The sequence below is a fragment of the Schistocerca piceifrons genome, chromosome 7, assembly GCF_021461385.2.
Source record: "Schistocerca piceifrons isolate TAMUIC-IGC-003096 chromosome 7, iqSchPice1.1, whole genome shotgun sequence".
Classification (NCBI taxonomy): Eukaryota; Metazoa; Arthropoda; class Insecta; order Orthoptera; family Acrididae; genus Schistocerca; species Schistocerca piceifrons.
The window spans coordinates 329,212,195-329,227,579 of NC_060144.1; the positions used below are offsets into that span (position 1 = coordinate 329,212,195).

Here is a 15,385-nt window from a genome sequence, read left to right on the forward strand (position 1 = left end):
GGTTTGTCGGGGACGGCCAGCTCGTCCCACGCATCCCCCGATCGGACTACGACTGTGACTGCCTGGGATACTGCCCACATTGAGGCTGATCCCTCACCTGTGATAGAGTGGGAGGTCGTCTCGAGGTGTGGCAGGGGGCGAAAGACGTTCCGGAGGGCTGAACGGAAGGCCTCTCCAGTTTGTCTGATGAACCGGTTTCAGGCTCTGTCTCCGGCTGATACTGATCTTCGGCCGGACATGGCTGCTTGTCCTGTTCCAGAAGTTGCCCCTCAGTCTGCAAGATCCGGGCGGTCGCAGAGGGTGGGTTCACTGGTAGTTGGGAGCTCCAACGTCAGGCGCGTAATGGGGCCCCTTAGGGATATGACAGCAAGAGAGGGGAAGAAAACCAATGTGCACTCCGTGTGCATACCGGGAGGAGTCATTCCAGATGTGGAAAGGGTCCTTTCGGATGCCATGAAGGGTACGGGGTGCACCCATCTGCAGGTGGTCGCTCATGTCGGCACCAATGATGTGTGTCGCTATGGATCGGAGGAAATCCTCTCTGGCTTCCGGCGGCTATCTGATTTGGTGAAGATTGCCAGTCTCGCTAGCGGGATGAAAGCAGAGCTCACCATCTACAGCATCGTCGACAGGACTGACTGCGGACCTTTGGTACAGGGCCGAGTGGAGGGTCTGAATCACAGGCTGAGACGGTTCTGCGACCGTGTGGGCTGCAGATTCCTCGACTTGCGCCATAGGGTGGTGGGGTTTCGGGTTCCGCTGGATAGGTCAGGAGTCCACTACAGGCAGCAAGCGGCTACACGGGTAGCAGGGGTTGTGTGGCGTGGACTGGGCGGTTTTTTAGGTTAGATGGCCTCGGCCAAGTACAGAAAGGGCAGCAGCCTCAAAGGGTGCGGGGCAAAGTCAGGACATGCGGGGGCCAAGCAGCAATCGGTATTGTAGTTGTAAACTGGCGAAGCTGCATTGGTAAAGTACCGGAACTTCAAGCGCTGATAGAAGGCACCGAAGCTGAAATCGTTATAGGTACAGAAAGCTGGCTGAAGCCAGAGATAAATTCTGCCGAAATTTTTACAAAGGCACAGACGGTGTTTAGAAAGGATAGATTGCATGCAACCGGTGGTGGCGTGTTTGTCGCTGTTAGTAGTAGTTTATCCTGTAGTGAAGCAGAAGTGGATAGTTCCTGTGAATTATTATGGGTGGAAGTTACGCTCAACAACCGAGCTAGGTTGATGGTTGGCTCCTTTTACCGACCTCCCGACTCAGCAGCATTAGTGGCAGAACAACTGAGAGAAAATTTGGAATACACTTCACATAAATTTTCTCAGCATGTTATAGTCTTAGGTGGAGATTTCAGTTTACCAGATATAGACTGGGACACTCAGATGTTTAGGACGGGTGGTAGGGACAGAGCATCGAGTGACATTATACTGAGTGCACTATCCGAAAATTACCTCGAGCAATTAAACAGAGAAATGACTCGTGGAGATAACATCTTGGACCTATTGATAACAAACAGACCCGAACTTTTCGACTCTGTAAGTGCAGAACAGGGAATCAGTGATCATAAGGCCGTTGCAGCATCCCTGAATATGGAAGTTAATAGGAATATAAAAAAAAGGGAGGAAGGTTTATCTGTTTAGCAAGAGTAATAGAAGGCAGATTTCAGACTACCTAACAGATCAAAACGAAAATTTCTGTTCCGACACTGACAATGTTGAGTGTTTATGGAAAAAGTTCAAGGCAATCGTAAAATGCGTTTTAGACAGGTACGTGCCGAGTAAAACTGTGAGGGACGGGAAAAACCCACTGTGGTTCAACAACAAAGTTAGGAAACTACTGCGAAAGCAAAGAGAGCTTCACTCCAAGTGTAAACGCAGCCAAAACCTCTCAGACAAACGGAAGCTAAACGATGTCAAAGTTAGTGTAAGGAGGGCTATGCGTGAAGCGTTCAGTGAATTCGAAAGTAAAATTCTATGTACCTACAAGAGTTTTTAGCAAACAGGACACAGCATGTTGTTATCAATGGAGAGACGTCTAGAGACGTTAAAGTAACCTCTGGCGTGCCACAGGGGAGTGTTATGGGACCATTGCTTTTCACAATATATATAAATGACCTAGTAGATAGTGTCGGAAGTTCCATGCGGCTTTTCGCGGATGATGCTGTAGTATACAGAGAAGTTGCGGCATTAGAAAATTTTAGCGAAATGCAGGAATATCTGCAGCGGATAGGCACTTGGTGCAGGGAGTGGCAACTGACCCTTAACATAGCCAAATGTGATGTATTGCGAATACATAGAAAGAAGGATCCTTTATTGTATGATTATATGATAGCGGAACAAACACTGGTAGCAGTTACTTCTGTAAAATATCTGGGAGTATGCGTGCGGAACGATTTGAAGTGGAATGATCATATAAAATTAATTGTTGGTAAGGCGGGTACCAGGTTGAGATTCATTGGGAGAGTCCTTAGAAAATGTAGTCCATCAACAAAGGAGGTGGCTTACAAAACACTCGTTCGACCTATACTTGAGTATTGCTCATCAGTGTGGGATCCGTACCAGATCGGGTTGACGGAGGAGGTAGAGAAGATCCAAAGAAGAGCGCTCCGTTTCGTCACAGGGTTATTTGGTAACCGTGATAGCGTTACGGAGATGTTTAACGAACTCAAGTGGCAGACTCTGGAAGAGAGGCGCTCTGCATCGCGGTGTAGCTTGCTCGCCAGGTTTCGAGAGGGTGCGTTTCTGGATGAGGTCTGGAATATATTGCTTCCCCCTACTTATACCTCCCGAGGAGATCACGAATGTAAAATTAGAGAGATTCGAGAGCGCACGGAGGCTTTCAGACAGTCGTTCTTCCCGCGAACCATACGCGACTGGAACAGAAAAGGGAGGTAATGACAGTGGCACGTAAAGTGCCCTCCGCCACACACCGTTGGGTGGCTTGTGGAGTATAAATGTAGATGTAGATGTAGATATCACAATGGTCGTGCTTGTGTGAAAGCTGCGAGGAGAACGAACGTTCCCAGAATACATTCGTCATTCTCATATGTGGCCACCACCTGACGTGATGATATGAGTTGGCAATGAGTAGATAACATCACCACCTCCGGTTCGCGAAGCCGGTAAGTTGGACAGTAGCCGTTACGCTTCTAATATGTTCAGAGCGATGTATTTTCGATATATAAGTGACATTATATTTCAACAAGATAACGCAAGACCCGCTTGTTGCGCCTGCTGTCCTGACCTACGTCGATAAAGAGGGTGTTTGATTTTTGCCATGGTCAGCACGTTCTCCAGAACTCTCACTACTGAAACTATCTAATCGTGTGTTGGCGAGAGATTGACATGGCACCAACTGTAAGCCAAAACGACTGATAAACTGTGGTGCTGGATGACGTACCTGTATGTACCACGTGTTGCATCTCTTTGTACTAAACCTGTAAACCTCATCATCATCATCTACAAATTTTAACGTGTATTCTCTCTATTACACTGTATACACACAATAAATATTTCGTTATCTTCTTGGAGTTGCAATTACATTGGCCAACACTGTAAGTAAGTGTGTCAGGGAGCAGCAATGATCCCTAAGGAAGCTCGGGCTGATAAGCTATACTCACGCGGAGGCGCTGGACAGGCCGGAGACGCGGCGCTCGCGCTCCGGGGGCGCGCCGTCGGCGTCGCGGTAGTAGTGCCAGTGCGTGGGCGACGTGCCGGGAGAGGAGGCGGGCGACTGCCCCCGCAGACCGACCCCACCGCCGCCTCCTCCGCGGCCCGGCGTGCGCACGTTCTCGTAGGGACTGCCCAGCGACGTGTCCGGCACAGGGATGGGCGGCAGGTCGTCGCTGCCCGATCTGCCGCCCCCGGTTTCGCGGTGTCCTGCCGCACAACAACAGCACACAAGCGGAGTCACGTCGTGTTAGTGAAAAACATGACGCTGCTCAGCATTAAGAAGTAGATTCCGAAATGACGAATGAAAGTTTCTGCCAAGGCCGGGTTTAGAACCCGGGTCTCCTGGTCACTAGGCAGATGCGCTAACCACTACGCCGCCCTGGCACAGCGGTTTTTCCCACCTGCACGGACTGCCCTAGCACACCTCCCTTCTCATCAGAAATTCCCATTCATGACTCGGCCCACATGGTATTCCCCCTAACATCTAACACCGTTGCACAGGCTCTCCAACTGTACTGGAACAGCATTTCAGCATCGAACGAAACATGGGATCCTGCCTGAAACCCAGGCATAGATACTTTAATCAAATGAAACTGCACTCATGTTCAGAAAATACAGAACACTTTGAACGACTAAAGATAGGATGTTCGTATTAACAGGACGTGTACATTAGTATGTTCTGCAGAAATGATTAGCATTTGAACCATGTCGACCCACAGGTTCGAGGTTAACATCGACATCGCGGCACTCCACCACCTATCGGTAAAATGTGCCTGTGGTTCTCGTTGTCGCTACAAGCCGAAGGTAATGAATCTGTTTGCTTGAGCAGACGTGCAGGAGGCCTCGCAGACGTATACGCGAAGCTTACCATCAAATTAGTGAATCTGGAAAAGGGTGCATTATTGCCATGAGAGAATGTGATGCATCCATCCGGGAAATTGCTGCTCGTGTGAGACGAAGGGTTTCGGCAGCGCAACGGGTGTGTGCGGAATGGTTCACGGAGGGCCGTACAATACGACTAGAAGGGCCAGGTTGCACCACCCAGTCTATACACCCCCCCCCCCCCCCCCCCGAACAGATCGGCGTCCTCCTCGGATATGGAGCAACAGTGGAAAAGTGTAACAAATCATATACTATCAGGGGGTGACAGTCGGTTGCCGTATATTATGGCATGAGGGGAGTGGGGTATGAAGTACGAAATCAACAGGTGTGTGGAGTGTGAGGGGACAGTTAAGATGTTTGAGGCACTATTACAGACATGGACCCATATTTCGGTTCTGTTATTGTCTCTCACCACCACCCAACAAACTTAATTTACGGTCACGCTCAATTTTAACGTACATTTGCGTAAGTTCTTAGTACACTGCTTTATCATTACGTCCAAGAAATTTAACATTTGAAAGCCATTCTTCCGAGAATCTGAGAAGGATATATGTCACGCAATTTACTTAAGGAACTTGATATATTGGTCGACAAAATGAAAGGATGAAATTAATTTTGGGTGAACTGTCACTGCCAAGTAATGTAACGCTATGAAATTTGGGCCATACATAGAAAGAACAGCTACAGTATAATACAGAAAGTAAATGAAACAAATACGCAATGAGACGAACAAAAATGACACTTTTACTCAAAGACAATTTTTGTTTTCTGGGGCCAGCAGTCCAAAATATGTCCTGTAGTGACATGATAACGATCATTATCGTAATCAAAGACAATAATTACATTGATATCACAGCGATTCATGATAGTCCCATAAATATTACAAAAAACGGGATATGGTTCTTAAAATGGCGTGTGATCCAACATCGACGCCGTACATCCTCTGCAATGTACTTGCATGCCAGCCACAAACTTGGTAAGCAACTCTTGCGGTAGGGCGTTCCAGTCCCCGAGGATCATGTTCGACCATGTTCCCCAGTGCATCAAGTGTTCCCACCTCTCGCCAAATGGCGGTACGTCCTGAACATGCTCGTTTTGGTAGTCCAGGTGTTATGGTGTACAGAACCAAAAGTTGCATGGCCGTACTGAACATGATTTTTGTACACGGTACACTCAGCGTAGAACGTTACTGTGAGGGTGTAGTCCTTCCACATGAGAGTCTTTTCAGGGGTGCATTCGGCCCAGCCTTCATTTTTTATGGGTGACAATTCGCGACCGCATCTAACTGACTGTGCAGGTGCAGGAGCTCTTGGAACGACCCCCCCTCGACTTCAGATCCACCGAGAACGTGTGGGATGCGTTGGAGAGATGTATTATTGCAGCAAATAAATGGGTAGCAACGAACATCAAATAGTTGTCAACCGCGCTGGTGGAGAAATGCAACGCCTACCACGAGAGCTCCTTTCCAACCCTGTGGCCAGCGTGGGAGCACGTTGCAGAGAATTCACTGTCGTCCGTGAGGATCACACGCTCTATTAAGAACAATGTCCAGCCTTTTTTAACGTCCAGGCGACGATAATGAATACCACTTTAATCATGTCTTTCAATAAAACTGTCATTTCTATTCGTCTTTTTTTTTTGTCGCACTGCACATTTCTTCAGTTGTCTTCTGTACTATACTGTGGCAGATTTTTTTCTATGTACAGTCCAAGTTTCATCGAGATATGTTAATTGGCAGTGAACATCATGCGAAAGTTACTTTCGTTCTTACGTTCTGCGTATCACTGTAGCACAAAGACTTACAGCTGTGACAAAGTCATAATATACAATATAAAATCGAAGCTAGACTTACCATTTTCAGCATATCACTAAGCACTACGATTATCATCACTGATCTGCAAACTATTCTTATGCAAAGGTTTAAGTGAACAGAATGCTGTTTCTTTCTGTCATTTCGCCTACTTTTGAGAAGTCAGTCTTTCTGTTCGTTTTTCTTCTTCTTGGTGGAGTGTCTCACTCCCATCTTCCCTTATTCAATTTCCTGTGGTATGCCGGTTCTGCATCTGGGCTACTGCATCGTGTCGGATTTATGTAAGACAGCAGGTACCGTCAGTCTGCGAAAGAGAATCCTTCCTGGCTCAATGTGTTACTGGTCAGGGCTAGCCCTCAGTCAAGCAATTGCAAAGTATGCTGCATCAAATGTAGCTTGTAATTTCTAGAATTCTCTTCCATTTTCAAATTAACTTCTTGTGAAATCTGGAAAGTTACATGTTATCCAGAATCAATCACTACATGTGACGAGAGTCGGACAGGGCAGGAAAAAAAAAAAAAGAGAGAGAGAGAGACCCGGCAACACGGGAATAGGTAGGGCTCATGAAAGCTCGTTGATTTCTAACGTTTCACCAAAGTCTATCAGGCCCTTCCACAGCTGCCCAAATCGGTTGTTGATGACCTGACTGAACAGAAAACGCACAGGAGCATCTACAGCTGAACCAAGATCAGGTGGCCTCAAGTACTGACGGACAGGGCCGTGGAGATTGCGGACGATAGTTGCAAAAAATCGCATGAACTGGCGGAAGAAATCACTCGCGAGCTGTGATTTTCTGCCAACAATCCAACTAACACAATGACTGTGCGTAAGGAATCAAGGAGGATGAGGCACAAAGATCGAGCAGCTTCTCATGAGTCTCTCATTTCTGTTCTCACTGCTAAGAGCCACTGGAGTTGGTGTAAAGAGCGACGCTAGCGGGCAGTGGATGACCGAATTGAGTGATTTGGAGGCACGAATCACGCTATACCCGATTGAAGGGTTTGCTTTTGGCATATGCTTGAAGAACGTTACCTGTCACCATGTGCAGTGGCAATAGCGAAATACGAAGGAGGTGGGGTCACGGTATAGGGGTGTTTCGGTGCGGATAGGTATGAATATATATAGCAGCATTCTGTACCGCATACATTAGAAGAACTGTGCGGCTACGATGACTGACTGAATCATCATGACAATAAAGGAACGTCTGTGAGGTAATAGTTTGCGGACAACATTTCTGAAACAGACTGACCTCTTAAAGAGTCCCGACTTGATTCCGATGGAAAACCTTTGAGATGAGTTATAATGCCGTCTTCGTTCCACACTCCAGTGTTCAACATCACTACCTACCTTCTCTGTTTTCGGCTGTCGGCTCTTCAGGAAGAATGAGCTTGCTATTCCACCACAGACATTCAGACACGTCACTGAAAGCGTTCCATGCAGGGTTCAAGCCTTCACCAAGGTGAAGGGTGGACACATTCCATATTCATGTCCACTAACAGGTGTCCGAACACTTTTTCACATATAGTGTATATAAACATATAAATGTAAAATGTAAACATATAAATGTAAAATTTAAGCTTCCATGCCCGGAATTGTCACAATTAATAAAATATTCCGGGCTATTATACCGTGGCCGAAGGGAATCACTTTAAAACACGACGTTCCGTCCCCATCTGCGGAGGACGTTTTCAAGGGGGATCGTAGCTTTGATGCATGTACGTTTCACACCATGGGTCGCTAGCGAAATGTCCTCCGCAGGTGGGAACGAAACGTCGGGTTTTAAAGTGAATCCCCTCGGCCATGACATAATAGTTCGGAATATTTTAGTAATTGAAACATACAAATGCTTCTACTAAAATGATGTTTGGTGGAAGTATCATGAACCCCTTAACCGCCCTCCCCCCCCCCCCCCCCGCCACGTCCGCTGGATCCGCACCTGGGAAATAAAAAACACACACAGACAGAGTGAGAGACACTCACGGCTGATGATGGCGGCGATGTCGTGCGTGACGTGCGCGGGGAACTGTCCCAGCAGCTCCATGACGGTGTGCCGGCGCTGGTCGCGGGCGCAGACGTCGACGCCGGCGGCGAGCAGCGCGCGCACCACCTCCAGCTTGCCGTACATGGCGGCCTCGTGCAGCGCCGTGCCCGCCGCGGTGCGCGCGTTCACCGCCATGCCCGCCGCCAGCAGCACGCCCACCACCGCCCTGCACACCACACCGGCACCCGCCGCCTCGCTACAGCACACCACACCACACCGTACCGTACCAATTCAGCAGCAGCAGCTCGCATCTACAAGCGGCTACCACCGCGCCTCCGACGAAAAGCGGCAGCAATTGCACTTTTGTAGCCTCCCTAAGACTAAAAAAATACTTACTAAAAAACAGGGGTTGTAAAAGTTCCTGGCTTTGACCCCTTCGAATTAAAACTGAAAAAAGGAATACGAGTACCTAATATCTTGCTATGTATCCAGGACAAATATATACCGGCTGTAGAAGTATGAAACAGGAATTTAGTTGCAACAATTACACGTCTGTTGTTTCAAACTGATAAACAATATTTCATTCAAAATGATCTCCACTGCCGTTTCTACATTTCTCCCGCCTCTCCGGCAGTCTATGAAATCATTTCTTCTTTTAAAGCGAACCAGTCAGCGAGCCATTTTCGTACCAATTGAACCGTTGTTCAGCGACAACGTGCAAATATATGATAATCGGACGGGGCCATGTCTGGACAATCTACATCTACATCTACATCCATACTCCGCAAGCCACCTGAGGGTGTGTGGTGGAGGGTACATTGAGTACCTCTATCGGTTCTCCCTTCTATTCCAGTCTCGTATTCTTCGTGGAAAGAAGGATTGTCGGTATGCTTCTGTGTGGGTTCTAATCTCTCTGATTTTATCCTCCTGGCCTCTTCGCGAGATATACGTAGGAGGGAGCAATATACTGCTTGACTCTTCGGTGAAAGTATGTTCTCGAAACTTCAACAAAAGCCCGTACCGAGCTACTGAGCGTCTCTCCTGCAGAGACTTCCACTGGAGTTTAACTATCATCTCCGTAACGCTTTCGCGATTACTAAATGATCCTGTAACGAAGCGCGCTGCTCTCCGTTGGATCTCCTCTATCTCTTCTATCAGCCCTATTTGGTACGGATCCCACACTGCTGAGCAGGATTCAAGCAGTGGGCGAACAAGCGTACTGTAACCTACTTCCTTTGTTTTCGGGTTGCATTTCCTTAGGATTCTTCCAATGAATCTCAGTCTGGCATCTGCTTTACCGACGATCAACTTTATATGATCATTCCATTTTAAATCACTCCTAATGCGTACTCCCAGATAATTTATGGAATTAACTGCTTCCAGTTGCTGACCTGCTATTTTGTAGCTAAATGATAAGGGATCTATCTTTCTATGTATTCGCAGCACATTACACTTGTCTACATTTAGATTCAATTGCCATTCCCTGCACCATGCGTCAATTTCTCAACTGAACGCCTCTATCATTTACCTGACCGTTTTGCTGTGTGATGGGGCGTTGCCACGGAGCAATATGATTGTGCTGCCTTTTTCCATATTCTGGTAAATTTTCAGGTAATACTCGATTTAAATCGATCATTTGATGTTGGTGGCGATCAGTGTTGAAGGTTTCACTAGGTTTTAGCAGCTCATAATAGATGACACCCTTCTGTTCCCACCAGACACAGAACACTGTCTTCTTTCTAAAGCGATTTAGTCTTGCAGTGGATGTCAATGGTTTGCCTGCATTCCATTCACCCATGAATTCGGACGCTTAGGATTCTCAAAATATATTCATTTTTCATCGCCTGTCACTATTCGATGGAGGAGCGACTTTCTTTTGTATCTGAAGACCAGCATTTCACAAGCTGTCTTTCGATTTGCTTGCCGCCTTTCATTCAGTTCACGCGGAACCCATTTTCCCTCTTTCTGCACCTTTCCCATAGATTTCAACCGAAGAGAAATGGCTTTCTGCGTCACATTCAAACGTTAAGTTCGAGTGTCATCTTCATCCAATAACGCCTGCATTTCGTTGTCTTCGAATTTTTTTAAGGTATTCCCGCGCTCATCGTTTCTCACGTAAAAATCACCTCTTTTGAATTTTTGAACCACTCGAAACACTGATTCCCAAAGAGCATGTTCGCCGAAAGCTTTGATAATCATTCGATGCGATTCTGCAGCACTTTCCTTCAAATGATAACAGTAAACCAATGCAAATTGTAGTACGTAGGCACAAAACTACAAATGTTTACGGGTTTAAAAAGTCGTTACAGGAATCAGATGGCGCTGCTGACGCGGTCTCACGAGCCCTACACTGACGGCTAGCACCATCTAGAGGTAAATTCCGGTTTCATACTTCTACACATAGATTATCTCCGATTACCTATTACAAAGGAACAAATGCTTTTAACCTTCATGTTGCTTCTTGCCCAGTTGAAAAAAAAAAAAGACACCTTGAATGTGACATTGTCTCAATCAGGTGACAAGGAAGATGTCAGTTACTACCGACCAGTATCACTGCTGATGTCATTTTCCAAAATTTTTAAGAAGCTTATGTATTCTACAACAGTATCTCACCTTAGCAACAATAATATCCTTAGCAAATCACAGTCTGGGTTTTAGAAGGTTGCTCTACTGAGAATGCCATTGACATGTTCACTCAACAGACTTCACAATCATGAAATAACAAAACAAAGCCATATTGATGAGAATTTAATCCGGGGAAAAACACATTTTGGAACTCCTAAAACAACACAGTTCGGCCACATCTGCACTTATTACCACTGCAAATCTTGAGGGGATACAAATCAGTAGGTCCACGTATTTTGCATACTATCGTTCAGTAATGTGTTATGGAATAATGCTCTGGGGTAACCATCGTTAAGAAAGAAAGTTTTCATGGCGCAAAAACGTGCTGTAAGAATAATATATGGTGCACCTTCGATCATCTTGTACACATATGTTTACGGAGTTGGCAATTGTGACTATTGCTTCATAGTATATTTACTCCCTCACAAACTTTGTTGTAAATATTTCATTATAGTTCAAAAGGAACACTGATGCACATAATCACAGTGCCAGAAGGAAAAATGATATTCATTACTCCACAGTAAGACTGTCTTCAGCACAAAAAGGATGCACTATGGCGCAACAAAAATTTTTGATTACTTACCCAGTGACATAAAATCCGGAAGACAGCAAAGTAAAGAAAAATTTGAAAACAAACTGACGAAATTTCTTCTTAACAACTTCTTTTATACACAGAAGAATTTCTGTTACTGTAATGTGGTGGATAGGACTTAGGAAATCACTATATATATATATATATATATATATATATATATATATATATATATATATATCACTTTTGAAAAAAATAAAGAAGAAACTTTAGAAATGTTCAGAATGTAACCATATCTACAAATTAATTTGCAATGTGAATCTAAAATTTTTCTTCTCACATCATTATGATCTATCGTGCAAATTGATCCATGGAACATGAATCTAACTAACTGGAGTGCTCATCACTGAGTAAGCAGCAAGCGAATGAAATGGACAAATTAGTTGTCTCTCTCGCCAGTTACAAGATACATTGTGTAAATCGCCTCCTGCAAGCAGGAGTCAATTCCGCCGACATTCAAAGTCGATTGCATCGTGTGTTTGCGGATGGAGTTATGGGTGATAGTGCTGGAGGGAATAATGCAAAAAATTCAAGGCTAGTCGCACAAATGTGCGTAATGAAAGTGGCCGAGGGAGACATTCAAACGTGACTGATGAATATGGACAACATGCTGACAAAATTGTGCGTGCGAGAGTTATGTTCACAATTTCCGAACTTCATGAAAATGCTCCTAAGATTTCAAGGACAAACCTTTTTAACACTGTCACAAAGAGATTAGGTTACCATAAATTTTATACATGGTGGATGTCAAAATGTCTAATCTACGTTCACAAAACAGAAAGATTGAGCTCGGCCTTCACATTCCTTCAGCACTACATGAAGAAAAAGAGGAATTTCTGAACATAACAGTGACTGAGAGTGCGTTGTGGGTGCAGTACGTGGACACTGCATCTAATGAACAACTCAAACAGTGGATGTACAATCATTCTCTCAATAAGGCCAAAACATTCAAGCAGATGCAAACATCAAAATGATAGGTACAATTTGTTGGGGTCGCAAAATTTAGACAACAGAAGTGATGAGAGTAACCTGAGAAATAATCATCTTGCAGGCGTTGGAAGCTCCTGCTGACGCTTGTTTCCCGTGATTGAGATTTTTTTTTTAACTCCGCCACCTGAAAAAACAGAATGTATATCTTTTTCTATGTATTCGAACACGTTTCGGCACCTAAAGCAGAAAACAACATGAACTTTGTATGACATTATACGGAAATAAACCGTTCTCCAAGGACATTAGCCGGTCAGTGTGCCCGTGCGGATCTAGGCGCTTCAGTTTGGAACCGCGTGACCGCTACGGTCGCAGGTTCGAATCCTGCCTCGGACATGGATGTGTGTGATGTCCTTAGGTTAGTTAGGTTCTAAGTTCTAGGGGACTGATGACCACAGATGTTAAGCCCATAGTGCTCAGAGCCTTTTGAACCATTTTTTTCCAAGGACATTCACACTGAGAGACCACGAACACTACCTCCAGATCTAGAGCTGTAGTCCTCGAGTCACCCAACGGTACCGCTATTATTTTCCTCCTCCTCCTCCTCTGTACCATTCTAGAACGATGCATGGAAAGAATGACTGCCGATAAAATTCTGTATGAGCTCTAATTTTTCTGATCTTGTCCTCGTCGTCATTTCGCAATAGACATACTGTAGGAAGTAATCTGTTGGCCGGAGCTTTTGGGACCTACGCTCTCGGAATTTCATCACTGAACCACGCCTCTCTTGTAAATGCCACCCGATTTTGTTGTACATTTCCGAAACGCTCTCGCGCTTACTAAACGATCGCTAGACGACACGCGCCGCTCTTCGTTTTCATTTATTTGCTTTCGGGACGTGCCTAGTCATCCATCTCAATAATAGAATGTCAATCATGACGATATGAACGTAAGGACAGCACATCGTCTAGTCGCCGACCAGAGAAAATTCCGACACGGCCGGGAATCGAACTCAGTCCCCTCCGCTTGGCAATCCGCCACGCTGGCAGCGAAGCTACCGAGGCGAACCCTAGTTAGTTTGATATTGTCATTCCGCTTCACATCGCTCTGGACTGTTACTCCTTGGCCAATAGCGTAAGCGAACAGTAATGGTACTCGTCGCCTGCATATGTAAATACTTTACATTTATTTACGTGTAGAGTTAACAGCTACAGTCACCCGGCACTGGGGCCTCCTTCTAGACAACAGCATCGTTTGGAACAACCTCATGCATCATTTACATACATTGTGAGCAATTATGATCTTGTAGCACACCAAAGGGATACACTCTAAACTGCACACACATTTTTCGATTTCGTCCCATTACGAATACCAGGGGAAAACCTGTCAAATCGTGGGTGTCTAGTTTTGAAAGAGTGTGTGCTTCACTGATGGAGATGAACCCAGAAATGGGCGGCCCACAACATAAGCAGCCCCGTCAAGTAGCGATGATGTCGGTAAGCTGACTTTTCCCTGGTGAATAACTTCCAACAAGATAGCCGAGGTAATGGACACAATCCACGGGCGTGCTGATTTCATTGTTAAACGAAATGAGTGCCGAAATACTGAACAGTGAAGAGATGAATGCAACAGATGAAACATGCAGAACTGTTTTGACTCCTTTTGATGTTACAAGAAACATCCTGCTTCTAAGGGTGAGGATGAAACCTGACTCCTCATTAATGATCTAGAGTCCACGGAACAGTACCAGGAATGGCACCACAAGGTGTCTCTGTGCCTGGAGAAATTCCGTTTTCAGAAATCAGCCCAACAATTGAAGGCAACTGTTTTTTGTGACAAAGACCTTACGCTATTGGTGGACTACGTTAGGGCTGTAGCATAATTGGTGACGATTATCCCATGCTCCTCGACCACCTCAACGAAGTAATTAACATGAAACGCCGTGGAAAGTTGATTAAAGCGATACTTTTCTTCGAAGACAATGTATTTTCACACAAATTCCAAGTCGAGTCTGGAAAATTGAAAACCCTGTCTTTGGTCAGGCAACCATCTTTCCTGTTCCCTTGACCTGGTCGCTTCCGTTTAGCAGCTGTATCTCAACCTGAAGATACACGTGGAGGGTCATCATTTTGACGATATTAAAGAAGTGCAACATAATGCGAGAGCTGTTTTGATTCTAAATAACACATGATCATTTTTTTTAATGCAAAAGAAAAGTTGCAACAACGATGTAGTAGTTGCATCAATCTGGCAGTCTCTGACTATTCTTTCTGTCCAGAACTGGGGCCGGCCGAAGTGGCCGTGCGGCTCTAGGCGCTACAGTCTGGAACCGATCGACCGCTACGGTCGCAGGTTCGAATCCTGCCTCGGGCATGGATGTGTGTGATGTCCTTAGGTTAGTTAGGTTTAATTAATTTTAAGTTCTAGGCGACTGATGACCTCAGAAGTTAAGTCGCATAGTGCTCCGAGCCATTTGAACCATTTTGAACCAGAACTGGGAGTTGGTCACCTCTCTGTAAAGTAAAGAGCCGACATTCGATCCAACTTTTACTGTTCTCTTCAGGACACTGAATCAGCTGATTCAGAGCGATGGAGCTTCTCTACCAGATGTCCCAAACCTTTAGGATTATAATTTCACAGATGATAGATGATTCTAGACCGTGAGCTTTGAGATGAGAAACTGATGGTCGTAAATAAATAGCTTTTTATTGACATGGAGACTTTAGCTCCTACAGCAGGAACAGAAGCTCACAGCAACTGTCCAAAGTGGCAATAGCCAGACGCAAAATATTCATTACAACATAATCCATTGACAGAACACAAATTTAGTTCAAAGCATCTGGCCACATCGTTTGCACACATTATGATATGCGTGTGATTGCTCATCCACCCACGTT

At 45.4% G+C, this 15,385-nt stretch overlaps 1 protein-coding gene across 1 annotated transcript in view; it reads right to left on the reverse strand.

Annotated features, from left to right (window-relative positions):
* The window catches only part of LOC124805674 (ankyrin repeat and SAM domain-containing protein 1A-like), a 586,984-nt gene that overhangs the window by 183,445 nt on the left and 388,154 nt on the right, over positions 1-15,385 (reverse strand). The window contains exons 6-7 of the mRNA XM_047266244.1: positions 8,344-8,570; positions 3,684-3,878 (exon numbers count right to left, since the gene is read on the reverse strand). Coding sequence (XP_047122200.1) covers positions 3,684-3,878; positions 8,344-8,570 — 422 coding nt within the window. The remainder of the gene's footprint in view (positions 1-3,683; positions 3,879-8,343; positions 8,571-15,385) is intronic.